The 22,067-nt window shown below is 41.9% G+C and overlaps 1 protein-coding gene across 2 annotated transcripts in view; it reads right to left on the bottom strand.

Moving 5' to 3' along the window:
- The window catches only part of CAPN6 (calpain 6), a 67,276-nt gene that overhangs the window by 6,000 nt on the left and 39,209 nt on the right, over nucleotides 1–22,067 (bottom strand). For both annotated transcript variants that reach the window (XM_054215462.1, XM_054215463.1), the window contains exons 4-12: nucleotides 21,004–21,135; nucleotides 20,327–20,535; nucleotides 19,733–19,925; nucleotides 15,790–15,983; nucleotides 14,029–14,106; nucleotides 12,614–12,809; nucleotides 9,295–9,417; nucleotides 6,975–7,177; nucleotides 6,204–6,325 (exon numbers count right to left, since the gene is read on the bottom strand). In XM_054215462.1, coding sequence (XP_054071437.1) covers nucleotides 6,204–6,325; nucleotides 6,975–7,177; nucleotides 9,295–9,417; nucleotides 12,614–12,809; nucleotides 14,029–14,106; nucleotides 15,790–15,983; nucleotides 19,733–19,925; nucleotides 20,327–20,535; nucleotides 21,004–21,135 — 1,450 coding nt within the window. The remainder of the gene's footprint in view (nucleotides 1–6,203; nucleotides 6,326–6,974; nucleotides 7,178–9,294; nucleotides 9,418–12,613; nucleotides 12,810–14,028; nucleotides 14,107–15,789; nucleotides 15,984–19,732; nucleotides 19,926–20,326; nucleotides 20,536–21,003; nucleotides 21,136–22,067) is intronic.

The raw sequence follows: 22,067 nt of genomic DNA, 5'->3' as shown, positions 1-22,067 counted from the left end.
ATTTTAATATTTTCTTTACATACCAATAGGCAGCAAGAACTGATTTGAAAACATCTGTCTTTATCCTCAAATAGAATGGACCATTCCACTTTCTGATTAACTTTTAATTAAACACAGGCACTACCATTTTTTTATATTTCAACACAACTATTTCTGTCCGCTCCATATGCTGTTAATGACAGCACCATACCTGTTTTTCCACACCTTGCTACTCTTTAGACATGGATTTTAAATAAATCCACTGAATGTGTGTAAGTCGGATTCGTGATCATTTCTTACGTTTTGTCCCCATCTACTTGAAAATGCCACCACTGGAATGACAGCCATAAGGCAGCATAATTTTAAGGCAGCTTTCATTTTTTAACTATTCATACCCAGAATGATTTTACTCAAACACGTCACTCATTTACAGGAATGGATACCAACATCTCACGCAAACAAACCACATAACAGCTACATCCAAAACAGAAGGAGCTACTTCCACTTATGAGAAAGAAACAGATTTTTCCATATGCTGCACTATGATTACACCTGGCCAGGCATGTGATAGGCCTGTTACCCTGACAACATCTCACACTTTCTATAGCAGGTAGCAGTGTATTGGCTTTTCTGATAGGCAATTACTTTCTGTGTCACTGAATGTGTGGATTTAGCTTTGGGGCATGGGGTGGCACCACGCTGTGTAATCAGTGATGGAAAAGCTCCCGCCTTTGCAAAGAGATTTGGAAAATGGATCTGAATAGAATGGGGTCTTGCATGAAATGGTGTCAAGTACTTTGGCTGAAGGCAAGGAGTGAAGCAACATCTGATCATTAACAGTAATTAAGAGATAAAGGGCATAAGACGGGGTGGGGAAAGGACACAGAGCTTAAAGAGGTAACAGGGGATGTGGGATGAGGGAGCTGTTAATGAAGGGACTTGCTAAGTGAAAGGAAAAGGAAAGCTAACATTTGAAAGACACAGATTCAAATTCTCAGAAAGAGCTAGGAAAAAAGAGGGAGGCAGAAGAGGAACATGAAAGGTACCTGCACAGCACGAGCTCATGAAGGCGTTACTGAGTGGTCAGTAATATGAGGGGGACTTGCTCCAATTCCAGAACAAAGGAAAGAAATGGGAGAGATGCACATGTGGGATGAGACAAGGGACCTTCTCACAACATTCGGCCCAGTTCTTTGCAGGTCTGGGCCTGGCTTATTTACAGTACAAAGACAATGCAGAAAGCGTTATGAACGTGGAAAAGCAGCATCCTAGTATTCATCATGAGCTGGGAATGAAAACAACTGGAGCTGCTACTCTGCCAACTGCTCGGGCAGTGGAAGGAGGAATGGGTTCAGTTCTCAGGCACACATATGACTCAAGCTATGCCTTGAACACCATACTGTGCATAAACAACTGCTTCATCTCAGTCCTACGGCCATGCTGTTGCATTGGGAAGTTTTATGAAAGAACAGCACAAAGGAAAAAGTTGAAATCTGTAAAAGCCAGAAACACTTGAACAGTAAGACATTTCTATGGCTTAAAGAAATCTATGCACAGTAGTCTAAGGCTAACCTTTTTTTTTTTTTTTTTGAGAATTGGACTGAGGAGCTAACATCCACATCATTCAGCACTGTACCAAACACAAAAGGCTTTCAAGAAAATGTTCTTGAGAAAAAGTTCTCAGAGACATTCCCACTCTTCTCCAGCTAGGCCACTCTTATACGAGAATATATGGAGAGCTATGACAAACTCAGTCACTGGAAAAAGGCACGGGAAAACAGAGCAGACACATTACTGAGACACAAGCACCGCCTTGGCAACTACAACAGGTTGTTTTGCCTTTTGCAGTTGAGTCTTTTCTCATTCGATACCTCTTAGCTTCTCCTGCAATACAGATAATAAAAGCAAGTCTTTCCACTGGCATCAGTAAATCCTCCCCCCACCTTTGCTCCATTTTCTCTCTGCTTCCCTTCTATACTTTGACTGGGTATTTACCAGTTGCCTTTTGCCTTCTCCTTCCATCTGTTTCTCACATTGCTCCCAAGGCAACTGTCATGAAAGGTACCAGATACTGTGCTTACCAGGTATGCCACATACTGGGGATCACAATAGTTTAGAAAAGAAGTGGTGAAAGGCAATTAAACATGTGAATTCCCCATGGAATTGGAGTGGGAAGACTCAAAAATGAAAAAGGTGATTTGTTCTCAAAGATAAGCTCTTGGGAAAAGAGAGTGACAGACAGTAGTGAGAGCAATTTTTAAAAGAGACTTGGGAACGAGAGACAAAAATCTCCAGTCACACAGTGCTTCATCATCTTCTTGCAAACATGCCACTGTGCTTGGCTCACATATGGTTGGATCAACTTCAGAACAAGCTAACTCAAGAGAAGCAGCCTATATGCATTCAGAATTGAATCTGGGCAGCTATATTCATCCACTATTCTTGACAACAGCAAACCATCCACTATTTTTTCCAGACAGGACAATGGACCAAAGACAGCAGCAAGGAGGAGCTCTCCAATAAACATTTAAAAAAGAGATTAAGCAACCTTCCTCTGGCAGGGAGCAGGGTTCTGATGACAACCAGCTCATGAACCAGCCTGAGTGTGCACTTGCTGTGCAATCTTTATTCTCTTCCAGTTTTGTTTAGGTAGTTGCTCAGAAATTTGTACTAAGCACAACTCTCAGATGACAGTGATGGGCCTATGTGAAGAACAGTGCATTCAAGTCTAAAACCCCTCTATCCAAGTAATGTCAAAAAAAGGTATCTCTGTTCAGGCTGCTCTTACTTTCCACAACTGTGTACCCCAGTGTCAGAGAATAGACACATCCTGGTGTTTTCAGGACACTTTGTCACAGAGATGTAATGGCGTGTCTCAGTTCTCAAAAGCTTCAGAATGAATCATAACCTCCTCCTTTATCATCAAGTTTTGTCTTGTCTCTATGCTAAGGGATGATAGTGACAAACTGGGCAGGTGGCTGGACAAGGGAGAACGCAGCTGACAGATGACAGAGACTGAGCATAAGAAAAGAAGCAGCTTGAGAGCTGAGATGCTGCAGATCAGAAGGTGAAGGAGAAATCAGGAAACCCTTGTGAAATGCAGTGGGGCTAATCAGATAGAGCAGCTCACATAGAAACAAGTTGCCATCAACCTTTGCATCAGAAAATAAGTAACCTTTATGTGAGGTCCTCTTAGCAGCAGGAAAACACAACCACTTAATCTACCTATTTTCTACTTGAATAAACATATTGACTATGCCTAACCTGAAGGGAAACCTCTACTTGTCACTCCCAATGGCAATTGCTGTGTGGCCTCTTCACTCATCTCACAGTATCGATTAGACAGGAGGCTGCTGTTGACTTTTAAGTCGAGTTCACATCAGGAAATGCTCTAGGAGTGGCAGGTAAGGCTGTTTTTTCAGTAACTGCCCATATGACTTTGAGGTCTAAACTCACTTCTGAGAAAGCTGGTCTTTTTCAAATGCCTGGCTGCTATTTCTCCTTGCGGTAAGCATGGGGGAGGGTCCAGGCATGGATCCAGAGAAGCCAGAGCAGAGACAAGAGATAACAAGGAGTTGCATTCTTTTGTGGCAGTATTAGGAAGCAGTCTTAGAATATGGAATATTTAATGTCCCTGGACACATTACTTTCTAGTGTACATTTGCAATCCAGCCAGACAGTGTGCTTCAGGGAATTTCTATATCCACTCTTTTAATCTACCGAAAAATAACCGAAATGTGAGAAACATGTACCATACCCAGCTTTTTATGTTACCAAAAATAGACTCCAGTATCAATGGGGAGCTTTGCCAAATTTCCCAGCAAGGTGTCCTTAGAAGGCAGAGCGCCAGTTATGGGCGTTATACTTGTCATCGCACAGCTTGATTTTATTGTGTAGCACAAAAGTCAGCAGTGCACACCTGGCTTCATGTTTTTTTTATTTACACTCTCTCCCTACTTCATTTGTCTGAAGCTGCTATAAGATATGGCATTCTGCAACAATCTATGGATGTACTCTGTGAGTTGGAGATACTTATAGAAAAAAAGGGCTAATAAAGAAAGATTCAAACAGGGATTTCACAGCAGAATTGAAGATAATGGGGAAGTTACTGAAGTGAAGTAACTTAGCTCTCTTTCAGTGCCCCCTGAATGGATGAGATTTGGAACTATAGGCTGAAAAGAAACGAAGGCTTTTACTGAAAGCTTTATGGTGATACAAAAGGAAAATATTTTAACTTTTTTGGTGAAGTTTTATTCAAAGTCAAACAATAAGATCCATTTAGGGTTTGTGTTCAAAATGCCTTATGTTTTTGATGAATTTAAAAATGGCACGTTGTTTCACACAGGGAAATGGAAACACTTCAGAAGAAAACTGACAATGATAGACTGATGGATTTTCATGACGGATTGAATACTAATTCACAAATAGTATCACTTGACCCAATTTTACATTTTTTCAGCAGATAAAATAATCAAGCAGTTTTGCTAAGGTTTAAACAGAAAATCTGTGAGTCCTTTTCCTATAGACAGTTCTTCCCACAATAGATTACCTTTTCAGTTCTGTCCGGGTAATTATCAGCCCAAAAAGTGGAAGAAGATGCTTCAACTCAACCTGACCATGTGTGGTAGTACTGGGTCTGAAAGGTATTTGGGCTATACTGTATTTAGAATATCTATTGCACATTGTTTGAAAGTCCTATTTGTGTATTCCTGAGGGTCTGTGTCCCCATGCAGCAAACCCTACAGTGCTCTCTGAGCTGAAGCTGGTCTTTGGCATCTGCAGGCTATTGTTTTTAATGATCTTGTCAAGGCTGCAATTGTGCTAAAGATTGTGAAATGCTAAGGGTGGAGAATTGGCTTTTATTGCTTTACTGCAGGGAATGTTAGAGAAAAATGTCAAAGGAATTTTAAAAGAAAAAAAAAAGCCTTCAAAATGAAAATGTCCTTCACAAGGCAAGAACAAGAACATACTGCCTCATTTCAATGCACTGCTCCACTATTCTTGTCACATACAGCCCCTTCAGTCTCACCCATCCATCCTGCCTTGTGGAGAACGTGGAGCCATAGCCACTTGTTTGATTGAGGTGTTTGTGACTCCTGTTTTTCAAGAAAAGTACCAAGAAAAATGAACAGAATCAATTTTCTATATCTCTTCCCTCCAACATTCCTGTCCCCTGAAGAGACAACCAGACTTAACAGAAAGTGGCTTTCACAGTGAAAAGTACATTCAGTCACCACTTGGTGCCAGGAATAACTATGAAAAGGGGACTGGAATAAAATTGTAGCCAGCTGGTGGGAGAAATTTTACAGCTGCTTTGTGAGACTGAAGATGAACTGTACTACAGGTCTAAGTCTAATGCCTTCTCTACCACAAGAAGTTAATGCAACTGAGCTCCACATCTTAAAGTGAAAAGAGCTGAGGAGTTATCTGGAGCAAACACAGCAGATGCTTTAGGAACCTCTTTAGTTTCCTGTTCCAATTTCACCGTAGTATCTCTGCTCCTTTGCTTTCTCCCTACCAACCACTCAGTGCTGGATGTGTCTTCCTTTTTCTGTTGCACTGGTCATGGAAAATGAAGGACGACAGATGGAGAGTAAGAGTAGAAAATAAGGAAGCAAATGGCAACTGGACAAGTCTCCTAATTAACTGTCAACATCAGGTGCCAGAAAGACATTTTAGTGTCCTTCAGGACACTTCCTTTCACATGTAGATACACAGCCCCGTACAAGTCATTTAACCTCTCCCTGTCCAAGTTTACCCAGCTGAAAATGGTTGTTTGAAAACCATAATTTCCTCCCTGAAGTGCCATTAAGCTTGTGGTAATGAATAACAAAATGTTCTGAAGGCTGTGAATGACATTGCTGAGGTAAGTGTAATACCCTCTATGAGCCTGCGCAATTCAGCTGTCTCCCTGGATATTTTCCATTTAGAAAACAAACAACCCTGAAAGGTGAATTTCTTACTAATCCCCACAAAAGCTTCTAAGGAGGGTCTGGCTACTACTGCTCATCTAGACCAGCATAGATGACACATAACTCTTGCTGTTTTGCATCATCTTATTCATCTGATCTCTCCTTTTGAGCAGATTTTACAACGTGCTGAAAAAAAATCCCATAAATCTTCAGTTTGTTTGGATAATTTCTGACTGCTTACATATCAACTCTGATCATCTTTAGAGGACTGAAGAAGCCGCTTCCACTCTTCCAGGGTCACTTTACACTTACCGCCTGATCTGTCTTGCTTCTGTAAACCCTCTGCAGAGTGAATTTTGATTTGGGTGACTCTGCGTGGATAGCCACAAAGAAGACTCCAACATGTCATTTTAGGCTTATCTGCCTTCAGTTCCCTGAAAAATCATTGGAAATGCAATTGAAGCAACGAATATCAAGCAAACAATCAATGGCTGTAGAAATTTTACATTTTCAGAACATGAGATTTGTACTCTTGCCTCATCTACCATTTTGGAAATTTGTGGAACAGAAATTACAGACTTAAGAAACAAAAATAGAGCAAAGAAAAGTAAATGAAATTTGCGTCATCATTCACATGGCAGCAAAAGCAGTGGGAGAAAAACTTTAATTAATGCAAAATAGTATCAAAGCAAGACAAAAATTCAGCAGGTCTGATTTCACGAAACACTAGTTTTGCCCTCACAGACAACCACTGGTTTCAAAGGAGATGGTCAAAGAAATAAACATATCAACTGTAATCGCAAGCACCAGTGCTCAGTGTTCTGACCTAGAACTGGAGGCAACTACAAAAGCCAAACTAAATTGTCTGCTAGGTTCCTAGGTAAAAATGTCCTGAGCATGCAAAAATCCAAGTGAGCCATCTGGAGATTCTTGGAGGTGACCACGACCATCTCAAGGACCTGGTTCTGGCGTGATACGACCTAGTGAATCAGGGATATTTGAGGGTAACCAGACAACCATTTCCAATGAGGTGCAGCCAGTGTGGGGAAGGGAAGATCTCATGTAGCTGCGAGTGCAACCTACCTGAGTTTTGATGGCACATCTGTGAAGAGTCTCAGGATAAACTTTGTAATGATGCCAGGATGATATGTAGTTGGGATAAGGATGTAACGGCCTTGCTTAAGGATCCTCTTCAAAAATACAGTGCGTGTGTTGATGTATGGAGATGTGGCTACTCTCTCCTGTACAGTCAGCTTGTGTAGTCGACAGCTTCTGTTATCCTCCACCTATAGCCACAGAGCATAGGGAGTAATACAAGGAGAGACATCAGAGCTAACAGGCAGGATTTTCCCTGAACATAACACAGTCTTTCATGGGCAGAAAAGACAATGTGAAATAAAGGTAAATGGTTTGGCAAATGCTTTTTCACCCACTGAAGCTGTGGCAGAGATAGTCCCGATGGGCAACCCAGTGCTCCAAGCGCTACCCAACACAGGCTTCAGAGCAGTGCTGTTCTGCACTTCACTGCATCAGTGTATACCACTAAGTGGAGGTGAAAGTTTTGGACTGGCAAAGACATGCATCCACTAACAGAGACATAATGGTACTGCAGACTTTTGAACGCTTTCAGAGATGCATGCATGCATGCTCCAAGGACTCCACCCGCTGAGCTACACTGCCATCTTAGATGAGGCTGAGATTCATCTGCCTCCTTTCTCAAGCATGTAGAAAGAGCATTCCAGTCTTACATAGCAGGCTCTCAATCCAGATGCACACAGCTCTATTTTCATTGTCCTTTCCTGAATACAAAATCATAGAATGGTTAGAGTTGGAAGGGACCTTAAAGATCATCAAGTTCCAGCCCCCCTGCCATGGGCAGGGACACCTCCCACTAGACCAGGCTGCTCAAAGCCCCATCCAGCCTGGCCTTGAACACCTCCAGGGATGGGGCAGCCACAGCTTCTCTGGGCAACCCGGGACAGTGCCTCACCACCCTCACAGTGAAGAATTTTTTCCTAATATCTAATCTAAATCTACCCTCTTTCAGTTTAAAACTGTTACCCCTTGTTCTGTCGCTACACTCCCTGATCAAGAGTCCCTCCCCAGCTTTCCTGTAGCCCCTTTAGGTACTGGAAGGGGCGCTAAGTTCTCGCCAGAGCCTTCTCTTCTCCAGGCTGAACAACCCCAACTCTCTCAGCCTGTCCTCATAGCAGAGGTGCTCCAGCCCTCTGATCATCTTCGTGGCCTTCTCTGGACTCAGTCCAACAGGTCCATGTCCTTCTTATGTTGGGGGCCCTTATGTTTTGTTCTAAGCCTTGAAGCTGTGCTTAACTTTGCCACAGCATAGTTAAAATATAAACCTATTTCTTAAGCAGCTCCCGGGGGCAGAGAGCGCCTTTTTGGTAGTTCTCATTCGTCTTCAGATAATTGGGCCATGGTCTTCCAAAGACCTTTAGTCATGATAAAGAGCCTAGTGGGTTAGAACACTTCTGACATACAAAAATTATTCAACAGAAATGAAGATGCAGCACTGATACTTTTCTCAAGGAAAATTTCTAAATCAGATATACAGGCATGAGCAAGGCAAGGTAAATTATGCTACTTTCTCTAATGACACTTTTCAATATATGTGGTTAAAAGGTGATTGTCAAATGAATAGGTGTGATGCAGATGTCAGTAACTGAGTGTTAAAAACCGACTATTTATTAGGGTATAGACTAGGGATATTTTAGGGCCATACACTCAGTGGAGTCCCACTAGTTATAGCAACAGAGATAAGATAATCCAGGTCCTCAGTAAAAAAGCAGATGCAAAGCTGTTTCTGTTGCTTTCCTCCTTCTTTCAGTTCATATGTTTTCATTTTACTCAATTTGCCCTGGGAGTGCAATTAAATTACTGTTTGGGATCCCTTTGGTTCCTTTTCACATATGCTCATTTCCTACTCACTACTTCAGCTTTTGAAAACACTCTTGACTCTTTTTTCTAAGTGGCAAAAGAAAAACTGCAGACTTTTCAAACTCATTCACTTGGCTGTATTTGATGATTAAACGGAGGCAGGAGCCGCCAGTAAGAAGGAGAAAAAAACCCTCTGTGTTTCAAGCATTAATATTTTTTTGTCTTTCTCTTCAAAGCTTGGGATAGGAAAAGCAGTTAAAATTCTTTTGCGATAGGGAAAAATGACTTATGTTCCTTTAGTTCAAATAGAGATTGAATTGAACTACATTCAATTTAGTTCAAATAGTCTGTCTAATGTTAGCTCTGGTGACTAAGTCCAGTACACACGCGAAGCTCATGTTGAGAGGAGAGCCAGACCCCACCATGGTAATGCCTCTATCTGCCAAAGATCTCAGTGACAGGATGAAGCAGAAGAAACTCTGAACCAGGAGTGCAGATGGCTGCCTACCTTGAGTATTTCAAAGCCAATTGGGATGCTGTCTCCTTTCCCTTCTTTCTTGTATTTGCGGCGATCCTCCTGTTGTAATGAGACCAACACTTTGTCCTCAGTCTTCTTAACATCAAAGACATACTAGTAGAAGAGAGAAAAGGGTAAGCTGTTAGAAATACCTTAGGATACTGAGGATAAAGCCATCACCAAGGAAATATGTGCATACAAAGGAGGCAAATGAAAATACATGTGGGGGTGGGAGGAGAGTTGTCCATATAACAGACATTCCCAGCAATTCACAGCTTAAAATTAATGCTAATAATAAGGATCTTTAAACCAAAAGTATCAGCGACACTGAAACAGGTAATTCACATAAAGGACGGCATGAGACAGTATTATAAAATAACTGTCGAGGCAGCAGAAGAGAACATCTCCTCTGACAGCAAAAGACAAAAGATTTTCTTTATATATATACATAAATCAGGAATGAGATAAAAAAAATAAACCAGCAGACTCTAGATGGGGTCTTTGAAAGTTTTTTATTCTTCTTTTAACTTGAACATCTAAACAGGGCCTGTAAATTTCAAACATCTTTATATAGGACCTGCAAATGAAGCAATCTTCCAAAACCGTAGTTAACAAAAAAACCAAAACAAAGCCCACAACTTTGTTCCACACCTACAATTTCTATTTAATATAAGAATGACAGGAATACTAATTTTCAACTTTCTCGGTTTTCCTGAAAGTCTTAGGAATACCCAGAAAAAAGGTCTAAGAAGGACTCCTGCATCTTTAACATGCAAATCTTTCATCCAAACTGTTTAAAGTAAACTTGAATCAATTTGGGTTTAAGACCAATCAAAAGAAATTATTTCAATTTTAGGCAGCAGTTCCCATCTCAATAAATCAGACTTGAATTGCTTATTACCAGAGCAGTTCACAAGTAGGTATGTACCCTTTCAGTTGACCAAAAAAGGGCCAGGTAGGTGTTTCTTTGCACAACAAATAATTAAATACTCAAATTCGTTCACTATTAGAGACTCCTTTAAATTTTGTTTCTTTCTTGCATACAGAGGGCAAATACAAGTTGTCAGAACCAGTGGAGGGGAAGAGGACACTATTCATGCCAAGTTTAGACAGATGCTGTATTCTTTTATCCTCAAAGACCTTTCAATGTGAAGCAAAAAAATAAAAGCATAAAACTGCAGCAACACACAGCTGGGCACTAGCGTGCACCACACATTCTGATTTAAGCCGGAATTCTCTGACAGCATGGAGAGGAATATCATCAGTGGTTCAATTCCCCCCTCCCTGCTCCTCCAAGAGCTGCTAAAAAGCAAATCCTCATTGAGCTTTGCTCTGAGGTAGATACTGAGATTGCTTTGGTTACTGTAATGACTTCACATCTCTCTGTGGTTAGAGCTCTGCAGAATAAGGCACCATCTCATTTGTCCTCCCTGACCCTCGCTGTCTCAGACAGTGTTACACCCACATGGTGGAAACACCAACCTCTATCAGAGTTGTCTGAATCACAGCAGTATGGGAAAGAAAAATCAATAGCTTCCCAAGCCTCTGGGCTTCATTAGTTGTTCGCAGTATTTACAGTCCAGATTGGCCTCCTACAGAACTACTGCTTCCTATTCTGGGCTGGCTGGGTTTTGGTACAAATTCAATGCTTCTTGTACTCTTATTTGTGTGCTATATCAACATTGTGGCAGAGAAAGCACAGGATCCTGAAGAGTCCTAGGGCTTGCAAATAGCCTCTGCAGAGAGAATCTAAAAAGCGAGATATAAAGAAAGATGCAGCAACACCTATTAAGGCACACTTTAATTCTTGTCCCTGTTGAACTATATGCAGTGTTACCTTGTCAGATAGCCTGGAGTGTTCCAGGCAAATGGAGGTGTGGAAGGGGAACTGTGAGAGTGCAAGAGAGCTCTCTTGGTCTGATGAGAGGTATGCAACTGTGATGATCTTTGATCTGATGACATTTCAGCTGTCCTAATGGGTAACAATCTGGAAATCAGCAGGTGGCCGTAGGAATACCTTTATACTTGACTTAAATTCCCTTATTTTAAAGGGACTGGAAGTGTCACAATCCCTCTCTGTACAGATAAACTTCACAGAAGGCCTCAGTGTCAGGCATTTCACTCGGGGAGAACAGACAGAGATTATCTCTAGACTGTGGTAGTATGTGGCACACTAATTTATAACTGCCCTAAGCTAACATAAATGTGTTCCAGTGCTGCTATTAAGAGCATTTTAATCAACTAGCCTAGAGATAACCCTGGAATAAAAAGAACTTCCATTCATCAGGCATTGCACTCAACCGTAACGTGTGTATTTTGTTCTCTGTTGCAGCTAAACACTTACAAATGAGACCCAGACAAGCACTTGGAATACATCCAAAATCATACAGGGGAATATCTGAATAAAATCACCCTCTGGAAATGAGGCACCGAGAGAAGACAAAGCAGTGAAGAACTGCTCCTCCATCTACACCTATGTGACAGGACAAGCTAGGAGCTGAGATTCACTGCTAGTCTGAACAGCAAAGGCCATTCCAATACCCTTTTCCAATATCCTGCTATGAAAATGGAAGGGGGCAGACAGAAACCTCCCGCACAAATGCAGAGAAGCAGACATAAGAACATCTTTAATTAATCTAAAGTACATGCTGAATTACAAAACAACAGAAAGGTCAATTTTCAAAGTAATAACTAAAGCAGTAAGTGCCCAGACAGTAATGGCAGTTTTATACCTGAATTTGCATGCACTGGGATGAAAACATACAACACTGAGAAGGGCAGGAAGGTGAGAAATGGAGTAAGAATGGACGAACAGATAAACTGAGTAGCTTGCAAGTTACCAGGTAGGATGAGACAAGGAAAATTCTGTAATGCTGGTGAGAGGGTGAGTTTGGGGAAGCGACTATATACTTTCAGACTTTTAGAGTAATGCAAAGGGATACTAAGTAAATACAATGGATCAAATCCTCAGGCTGTTTACAGATATTAAGTGAATGGACTTCCGTCATTAGGAAATCAGACTTGCTGCCTTTCTACAACTGGGAAACTGAAAGAAGTTCAGGCAGAACTTGGCATGTCTGGCTCATCAGCCCCAAACATGATCAGTCCTAAACAAATATCTGAACTCCTCTGAGAGATTTCAGAGAAATCACTGAAACATGCAGTGAACCAGCATACTCCCAGAGGACAGACGCTGGCAATGAGATTTCTGTCAAGTAGTCACTGCCAACTCCTAAATAGGGTGGATACTTCAGAAGCCCTAACTAAAATGGATAGACTTTAATACCTCACAAAATACAGTGATTCCCACCTGGGGATTCTGCAGGAAGGTCTCTCCGTTATCAAAGCATCCACCAGAGCGATTTAGCAGGGGCTCTGAATTCTTTGCCCAAGCCCCATGCATCATTTTCTTCTCCCAGGTCTTGTGGATACTGAAGTAGGAGGTATTCACAATCCGGCAGATGTCCACATCAGTGAAATTCTTACACCAGTCCTCAAACGTCATCCTATTCCATGGAACACCAGGAAAGTCATGGTTTATTTTAAAATAGCCAGTGATACTCATGCAAAGAGCCAAAATAACACATGAAATCTTCCAGTAATTTAAGGGGAGGCATTGCTCAGCTGTCCAGAGGCCAAACTGATTCACTGGAAAGCTCTCCATGTGGAAATACTTGTGAAGCCACAATCACACTATCTTAGAACTTAATTTAGAGAAATATCACCTCAGTGTGTTTAGTCAGCTTGGGATTTGTTCAGTTGCAGCACCTAAGCCTAAAGGATAGGTTGTATCTACCAGGCTGGATTTGATAACGTATGTTTTGCAAAGGCAAAAGAGATTACTTGCAACCAAAGCATATCCACTCCTCATTATGACGGTCCTTATTGTTACGTCTGCCCCTAAGAACAACTCAAACCTCTGTACTCTGGACATAGCCCTTATTTAGCATCATCTCAGTGCTGTAACCCATGACTGCTAAAGTGACAGATGGGACTGCAGAGCAGTTAAAAAACATTCACCTCCTCTAACAGCTGGCAATCTCTGAACTACCATCATTTCCTGGCTTCTTAATGGCCCAGAACCAAACCCTACAGCTGGCTTCCAGCTGCCAGTTCTGAAAAAGCCAAGAAAACAGAAGACTTTTCATACTGAGCCCTACCAGCATGCTTGATGCAATATTGATGAACTACTGAAGAAGTTGCTGGACTGCCTCAGTGTACCTAGGCTAGAGTTTTCTATCTAGAGTTCTAGAGATTCTGCAGAGAATGAAGACTTCTTGTGCCCATGCTGGAAAACACCAGCAAATATCAAAATTCATTGGCTGCAATTGTATTTACAGATACCTCAGCCATGGTTGACCTAGAAATCCTACAGATAGGCACAGTAGTCAGTAAACAGGACTGACAACGCGTTCAATATTTGGCATTCTGTCATGTAAACCAGCACACGTGTTGTCTTGGATTCTGAGTGAATGTCCTAAATATAGATGACAGATTTTGAAGGTGTTTGAAACTTACATTTACCAAGAGATACTAATTTTGTTCTACTAATTTTAATACATTTTTTCTGTTCTTCTCTGTTTCTGCCTGAAACAGACCTTGTGCCAGGACTGGATGATCTTATCCATTTGGGAAAGGTGTTTTTGAAGCTGTTAAATGGCAGAATTAATGACAATTACATGGTGTAGCCAGTATCTCCAAACCCTTCACATGAATCCCACTCACCAGAACTCTCCATCATTCTCAAGAGTGAGTCCCAAGCTCTTACGTTCTGAATTGTTGACTTTCTTCCACTCCTCAGAACTAAAAGAAAAAAAGAAGAAAAAAAAAAGATGAAAAAAAAAAGAACAACAAAGATGATTAATACATTAAATACTTGTTATAAAGGTAACATTGGAGTACTGAAAGGACAGATGATATTCAGGAAGAAAGTGCAAGGCTTACAGGAGGAGTTTTAAAACATTATTTGATTTGAAAGCTACTGAAAAAGAAAGAGATGAATGGGAAATTGGTACAACTAGACCAGAACCTCATTGATTTCCTTTGTCACACCCTCCCTTAGGATGCTTAAACAGCTGGTTTGGAAGGTCATATGAGATTGATTCTATTCCCTGAAGGCTCTTCAAAAGAAACCTGGTTTTCCTCCTCAGGAGCTTATTGAACACTTCCCTTAGACCAGAGTATTCTCTCTGTCTTTCAATCTCCTTAAATAAAACAGGCCTGAGGTCTGAGATTTCCCCAGAGAGCCTTTGAGAAGGAAGTGTTGCAGCATGAGCCTAATGTCCAGTTTCCCGAGTAACACTACACTGCACAGACACTTCATTGCCTGCATTAGCATATAACTTACGTGCTCTGCATTGTCCCATGGAGGCACCTGCCTCTTTCCACTGACTGCAGGGGAGCACAGGATCCTAAATGCAAGCAGTCTGATGCTTAAATCAGACATGATAGAAGACAGCATGAGCCCCTTCCCTAATGTGTTTATTGGGCAAACAGAGCCACAATTCCTCACTCCCTTTTCAAAAGTACTTGGAGGTTAAAGTTGAACATGGTTGGCAGGAGGGAAGGGACGTTACTTGCCATAACAGACATTTTCTTAACCTATTTGGAAATTCTCAGTTTAATTCTGTTAGGCCAAAAACCATGGGCCAGCCTCAGTGTCCTTAGTGCTTCCACTGGAAAGAGTGGCAACTGTGCCAAGACAAGTGAGGAACCACAAGGGCTGAAGTTAAACAAGACATAGTAGCTCTTCTGCTCATTCTTCGCATTTCACCTGAACCTAACTCTTTAAAAGTAATAGATTTTTGCTAGCTAAAGTATGGAATATAAGAACTTAATATGCTGCTGTTAAGAACATTGCATTATTAAATGCTAACAGTGGCTGGTAAGCACAGTGTTGAACTGTAACATCCTAGTTAAATGTATTTCATGTGTGCATTGCCAGTGATGGAATACATCCCCTTCAGCAACCATTTCTCTCTCTCTAGGGGTGCCTGCTAAGCTCATAGCCCACGTAAAAATTAATTAGAAAATAATTCAAGAAATCACAAATGTGGCGATTTCACAGCATTTTTCACCAGTCACTTAAATTGTCTGAGAATATAAGACTTATACCATCCCCAGCAGCTAGCAATTACAGATGAGAAACTGAGTCACAGACAAACTCAGTGGTGAAGCTGGGAAAAAACCTCATGGTCTTGACTCGTCACCTTAATTGTAGGTTGTTTTTCTACTCATGCTTCAGTGTGCCAGATCAATGATGTATACTGTAAACTAAGGCCCAGGAAGCCATAACCTCCTGGCTCCTCCAGGATGTGTTCATTTGCTCAGAGGATGCTATACTTGGGAAGAGATGGCACAATGGTTCAGCCATCACTGAGTATTGCAGACTGGTGTTGTGTCTCAACAGTGTTTAGCAATGCATCTAACATCCAGTGGCCCTAATCACAGTTTCATTCCTTTGACACTGGATTTGGCAGCACTTACTTGTCGCTCCAGGGGCCGTTCCACTCTCTTTTTCCCCAGGGATTCCTCAGCCTGATCATGAACAGCTTTTCTGCCTTAAAAGAGAACACGAGCCTTTCTCCAAGACGCAGCTTCCGAATTGCAGTCACTGCATAGGCATGGCCGATGACAAGACCCATCTCTGTCTCTGCTTCATTGGTACTGCCAGAGGAAGCCTTTAGCACCAAGAATGACAATTAAAACAAAGAACTTACATCATTGAGGGACCTGACAGCTATATGTTCAAGGGGCAGGACAGGGAAGGCTTGTCTTCTCACACAGAGCTACAAGTTCCCTTTCCCAAGTGATTTGACTGTGCAGGAAAACAGCAGCACTGGGGCTCAAAACTAGTGGCTCACTAGTCTGATCTTCTGCATGATAGTGCTGTACAAGTCCTAGCAGACAGAAGCCCAGAGCACAGGAGAATACTGCCTGCTACAGCCATTCTGTCTCCTCCTGGCCTCAGAGAGTTAAAGACTGGACAACCTTTATCAGCCCTTCCAAAATCTTGTCATCTTTACAAAACGGCTCTTCTGGATATTGATGACTGTGCTCAGACACAGCACTGTCTGGTGGTGTCCTCAACTGGACACTTTGCAGGGCCTAAGGATTTAGCTGATGAGGCCAATGCCTGTTTTCTGCATTGGGGGAAATTTGATACCCAGGAAGAACTACTGGCAGTGGGTAAAAATAGAGGGCACAGGCAAGAAAATTTTCTAGCCATTTGTTAAACCTGTCCTGTACCTCACTTGTGACCTGGCAGGCCTCTCTTCTGTGGCAACTGGCAGATCTGCAGGCTTTCTTAGGAACTGGGTTTGCTCCTCATAGACTTCATATAAGAAGCCTAGTTTCCAGTAGTGATCAGGCAGTAAACTGTCCTGCTGGATGACCGACATCTCATAACAAGCTGATCTGATAATATATAAAAATTGCCAAGCTCTGAAAAAGACCATAATTTCATTTAATGCATCCAGATCATAATGTCCTAAGTACATCTAAAACTAGAAAAGTAGTATCATATAAAGATGCTGGAGTTGCTTTGAATGACTGTCCCTTTACAAAGCCAGTACAATGCTGCTTTTAAGCAACACATCCCAGGCAGGACAGGGGAAAAAGTAAAGCTGTGCCAGTGCTACAACCCTTCTTCTCAGCCAGAAACAACCCAAATGATCGTGGCTCTGGATTCATCACACCCTGGCTGGAGCCAGCATGGGCCTCTCTGCACTGAGCCGTATCCAGTCTCTCTCACCTATATTGGGCTATAACCCACTGAGCCTTAAGACACTCACTCTCTTGGACAGCAAGGATGGAAGATTTGACTCAGTGCAGATCTCTGTGTGTAAACTTGTAATACCCTAATTAACAGCACAATGATCAAGCAAGCCTTTGCTCTGGTGGAGAGAGATGGACTTATTCGAGTTATGAAATGCACATAGTACTTTCTCAGATATTTTTAGCCATTTCACAATTTCTCTGGTCTAAACAGACAGGGTCCTACACCTAAGGCAGGTGTTGCGCTGATACAGCAGTGGTCAGTCCCCAAAGATGAGAAATCAGGGAAAAAAAAAAAAAAAGAAAAGATAAATTTATAGCAAATTGGAACTGACAGATGGTCTGGTAACTGTGAGACTTTCACCAAGACCTCTTTGCCTTTCACTGACAACAGCTCCTAAAGAATCAGCTCATGTACACCAAGACTGGCTGACATTTCCAATGGGTTTGGGCTTTCTCCAATGTAACACTTTCACTTGCATTTTTCACAACTAAAAGCAAACAAGAGTCCCTGACAGCATGGGAGTCTGCAGCCTCTCCTGCTGCTTTTGTTGTCCCCCAGGCTTTTCTTACTGCTGGGGTGCCTTCCCCACCTCATTCTGAAGACATTTATTTTTTTATTTAAATGAGATATTTAAACATCTACTGTCTGTTCAAATTTCTAAATGGTGAAGCTCAGGGCTATTTTGTAATCCAAGGAAAATGATGACATATTTGTACATCAGCAATGAAGCCACTTGAATATTAAATATTCTACACCTAGCAAACTTCATTGTGTGTAGCTATCAAAAAGTGATAAAAGCAGATGAGACAAGTCAAACCAACAGGAACAGCCTCTGCGTAATCAATGTTTAGAAGCACCTGTGTTTAATTTGACAGGCAGAAATATAATACCAGGAAGAAGTGAAAGCATTACGACTGTCTGATTAATTGCTTTTTAAAATACAACTCCCTGTACTTAGCCTATCTCCTCACCAGATCCATGATAAGAAACTGAACTGCCTTAGTATTTGGGAGCAACCTATCAACCCAGAAACAATGTTTACAACAATTCACACCAGGAAGTTTGATCTGCTAGCCTGGTCTGTGCAAACCAGATGGAATTCTTTCTAAATAAAAATTCAGTCTTTGTGAAAAAGGTAAAACAAACACCAAAGACCTAGAAGAATTTGTTTCTGAGCAGTTGCCTGATGTTGCTGGGAGGGACAGTTCAGGACTCCTGTTCTTTCCTAGCTGAGTTCTCAGGTTCAAATTCATCTCCCAGAAGGTACCACGTGTTCCTCTTTGGTACCATGGCACTGGTGCAGGGCAGTGCATGGCCAGGGCCAGCTGAACAGAAAATGTTCTCAGGTATCTCCCAAACATGACTGATTTTCTGTTGTTCTAGACCACTCCACAACTACCATGATACTCACAAGAATTTCTGAATGAACCAACACTTGAGGTCCACCAGTTTATTGTGGTTTAGCACTTATACTACAGATATGAAGTAGTTAATTGCTACAATAACATGATCTTCATTTCACAGATGGGGAAATTACAGCAAAGTGTTTAAGTGATTTAACTAAGTCCACATAAGACCTTAGCTAAAGGTCTTAAATTGGAAGCAAAAGACATGGGAGTAAGATGCTGAAGTGCACCTGGATGCCAACCCCGCAACTTCTAGAGAATGATCCCTTTCCTGAAGACCGCACTTTAAAAATCATTTAAAAGTAATCTTTTAGGAAATATTCAGATGCCATGGCAGTTTGTTAGCCTTCCACATGTGGTAACAGCTTCAGACATGGTGAGAATTTTAGTGCTATGGAGTCATGGCCTGACTGTGCAGACTTTGATAGAAGGTGACTTAAGCCTAGTTGTCACTGGTTTCTCTCCTATGTCAAGGGGCTGTGCAAAGACCCTTGTATGCCTGTGGTTAGTGAAGCATATAGCAGCCTTTGGGAGCCGATACTTATCTGTCTTCCATCACCTCAAGTGAATGGGCAGAGGTAAATCTTCCAGAAGGCAACCCTGTACCACCCTTGGAGAAGCCATCCCCTCTCTTCTGACTAAGGGAACTTCAGGGTCATGGCCTCCTAATATAGGCACCTGAGTTAGGTGCTTCCCATTAGCCAGCATAGCCAAGCTTTGCTGGTTAATTCTAATGGGGAGTCTTATTAACAAACAGTACTACTTGAATAACCAAGTGAGCTCAGCCTTTCAGCTCAGCTCCAGTGTTACACTGAGGAGATGACTGCATCATCACAATCAAAGTCAAGAAGTCTCAGCAGCTCAGTGCCAGCAGAACTGTTTTCTGTAAACAGATTTCCCTAAGAAATAAAGAAATTAAATGCTGCCATCTGGCCTGTAAATTAGGGCATTCGAGGTGGATTAACCTCGGGTCAATCACAACCGTGACCATTCAGAAAAAATAGCATTTCAGATCCACAGTAAAGTGCCAGCACAAATGGCTTTGTGGTTTTGTGATCGTATTTAGGGGCTCATGGAGTTGTACTTGGCTGACAGCACTGCCAACTTGCTAGCTTTTTCCATACCAAGCTTTTCCAAAGCATACAGATGAAGGACATACTCAATATAGTTATACTAATAATGGTATTTTTTCCAGTTTTTTTTCATTCAAATTAACTCTTAAAATCCATCTCTCTATACATACCGCAATGTAACAGCTGATCAACCCGCCTCTTTTATGCACTTTCAGCAAGTCTTCAAACAGCTTCATCTGCTCAGAAATAATCTCACCATATTTGCCCTGTACCAAATCAATAGATTCTGCCACTGCTCCAGTGAAGTCCACAATTGCATCTGCAGCGCTGCCTCCATCTAGGGCTTCGTAAGATCCAGCCAGCCTGGAGATAACACAGAACATTCTCAGTCACCACATGGCTGTTTGAAGTGCTCTAATTTGGCTTGAATGCAGGTAACATATTTATGTCTAACCAAAGGGAAAACAAAACAGAACAGAACAAAACAAAACAAAGCAGAAGATTGCAGATAAAATTTTGCTGGCTTTCTAGGAGAGGAATGTAATGATCCTTAAGGCTTTGGGCTGTTGAAATAGAGTGCATTGCACTCTTTTACGATTCACCTCCTCCATGCAGATTAAAGGAGGAGTTTTCAATCTTTTTAGATTCTCTACTAGCATCAAACCTAAAACATATGGAAAGTATGATAGAGCTGAAAGACAAAAGAAACAGATGAATAGAAGGGACAGCACTGAGGACTAAAAGGACAATGAACTAGCTCATACTTTGCATAAGCTTTCTCCAACAATGCACTCCAGAATTCATTTTTCACATTGGAATGGCAGTAGATCAACTTCCCATCCACTGTTGGCAGCAGATCATCAACAACCACTTCTGTCCATTCTCCAAAGCACCAGAAACGGAAACGGAAAATCCCAGCATATTTCTCTGGGTTTTTAGCGTCCCATTCTTGTTCATTAAAGTCTGGAATCACCTGAGAAACCATACAAGGGAAAGTTCACCAAGATTTATTCAGAGGGCAGACTGCCCTGGAGCATGCACAATGCTGGTATTCAGTTTCATGAGCACTTGACCTTAAATAGGTCACCTTAAAAGCAGTAAAAAAAGAGGGTGAATTTGGTACAAAGTCAAACATAGTCCCACCTCAAAGAATCTTTTAGGTAAGTAAACTTCAGACTGATCTGCACAGAACAACAAACAAAACTTATTGCACTCTCTGGCTTTGCTATATCTCTTCTTTGGCGCTCAATGGGACTGTGGAGTGGGGAGGTCTTATAACATGAAAAACGAACTTCTAAAGAACGGGAAGATTTGAATCCACCAAAATTCACCAGTCATCAGAGGCATATTAGTCCTAGAGGGAAAAACATTGGCTGACAGGCAGGGAAACAACCAAGGTTTATTAGCTTTATTTCATGCACCAAGCATGTTGATCACATACCTGCTGCCAGAGGGTCTCCCTCAGAGCCAAGCAGGAGCACGCAGCCACAAACCAGCAGTTCCCCAGGGTGCCTTGGTGTAAGTCATGGGAGCTGATTCCATTCACAAAGAGGTGGGGATCTTCACAGAGGTCCTAACAAAGCAAACCAGAGATTACTGGAGACTTAGTGGAACTTGTTCCTTCTCTCCCATTGCGTTCCTGGCTCTGTCTCTATCTATATGCAGATTCTCACCAAAGCATAGATGGCTCTTCCTGTGATGCCTCACTGCTCCTCACCAGCTTGCCCCTTGCTGTGTCTTTCCCAAGGGGTACAATGATAGCCTGAAGATCAAGGCACTAAAAAGAGCACCTGTAAGTATCATTGAACATGGGAAAGCCACAGGGGTGCATTTTTTATCAGTATTGTGTTTGCTACCAAGAAGTCCTTTGTAGAAGGTGTTCTCCTGAATGGATATGTGTGTGGCCTCGCAGTCCCAGGGAGAACCTCCCAAGCCACACTTCAGAAAACAGGTAATCTGACTGTCCCATAAGTGATAAGGAACCTACTGGTTTCAACTCAGTGATTGCTCATGACACTCTCATGTGAATGATTGCTTTTCCTGACTGGTTGAGAGGATGGAAGAGCAGACAGCGCTAAGAAATCCTGCTCTTTTACAGTATAAGAATAACCCTAAATTTCAACACTGTGGAAGGTAACGATCTTATATCCAGGCATTAGAAATGCAGAATAAATAACTCCTCGCCTCAAAATGGCAGGAGACTCCAAATTTCCTGCAGTCTTTCCAGTTTGTTATCAGCAGTAGGATAAGGAGTTGTGCTCCTTCCTCATGGATTCTCACTGCCCTTTGATAATTTTAGATGATGATCCCAAAATACCAAGATGGCAATCCAAGCCTTGCTACACACCATGGGCAAGTCAAAACCTCTCAGACTTCCCTTTGTTGAGACTGTGACAAATCAGTGCCAGCTGAACTTACTTTCAGAGAAAAGAACCACCTTAGTGCTGAGCTGAAAGCCTGTTCTCCTGGGCTGGTTTAGCAGATGGCAGCCTGAAGTCAGCTCAC

Source organism: Rissa tridactyla, chromosome 9 (assembly GCF_028500815.1).
Source record: "Rissa tridactyla isolate bRisTri1 chromosome 9, bRisTri1.patW.cur.20221130, whole genome shotgun sequence".
Taxonomy (NCBI): domain Eukaryota; kingdom Metazoa; phylum Chordata; class Aves; order Charadriiformes; family Laridae; genus Rissa; species Rissa tridactyla.
Note: the sequence above shows the minus strand (reverse complement) of the source record. Positions and strands in the feature narration are given on the sequence as shown.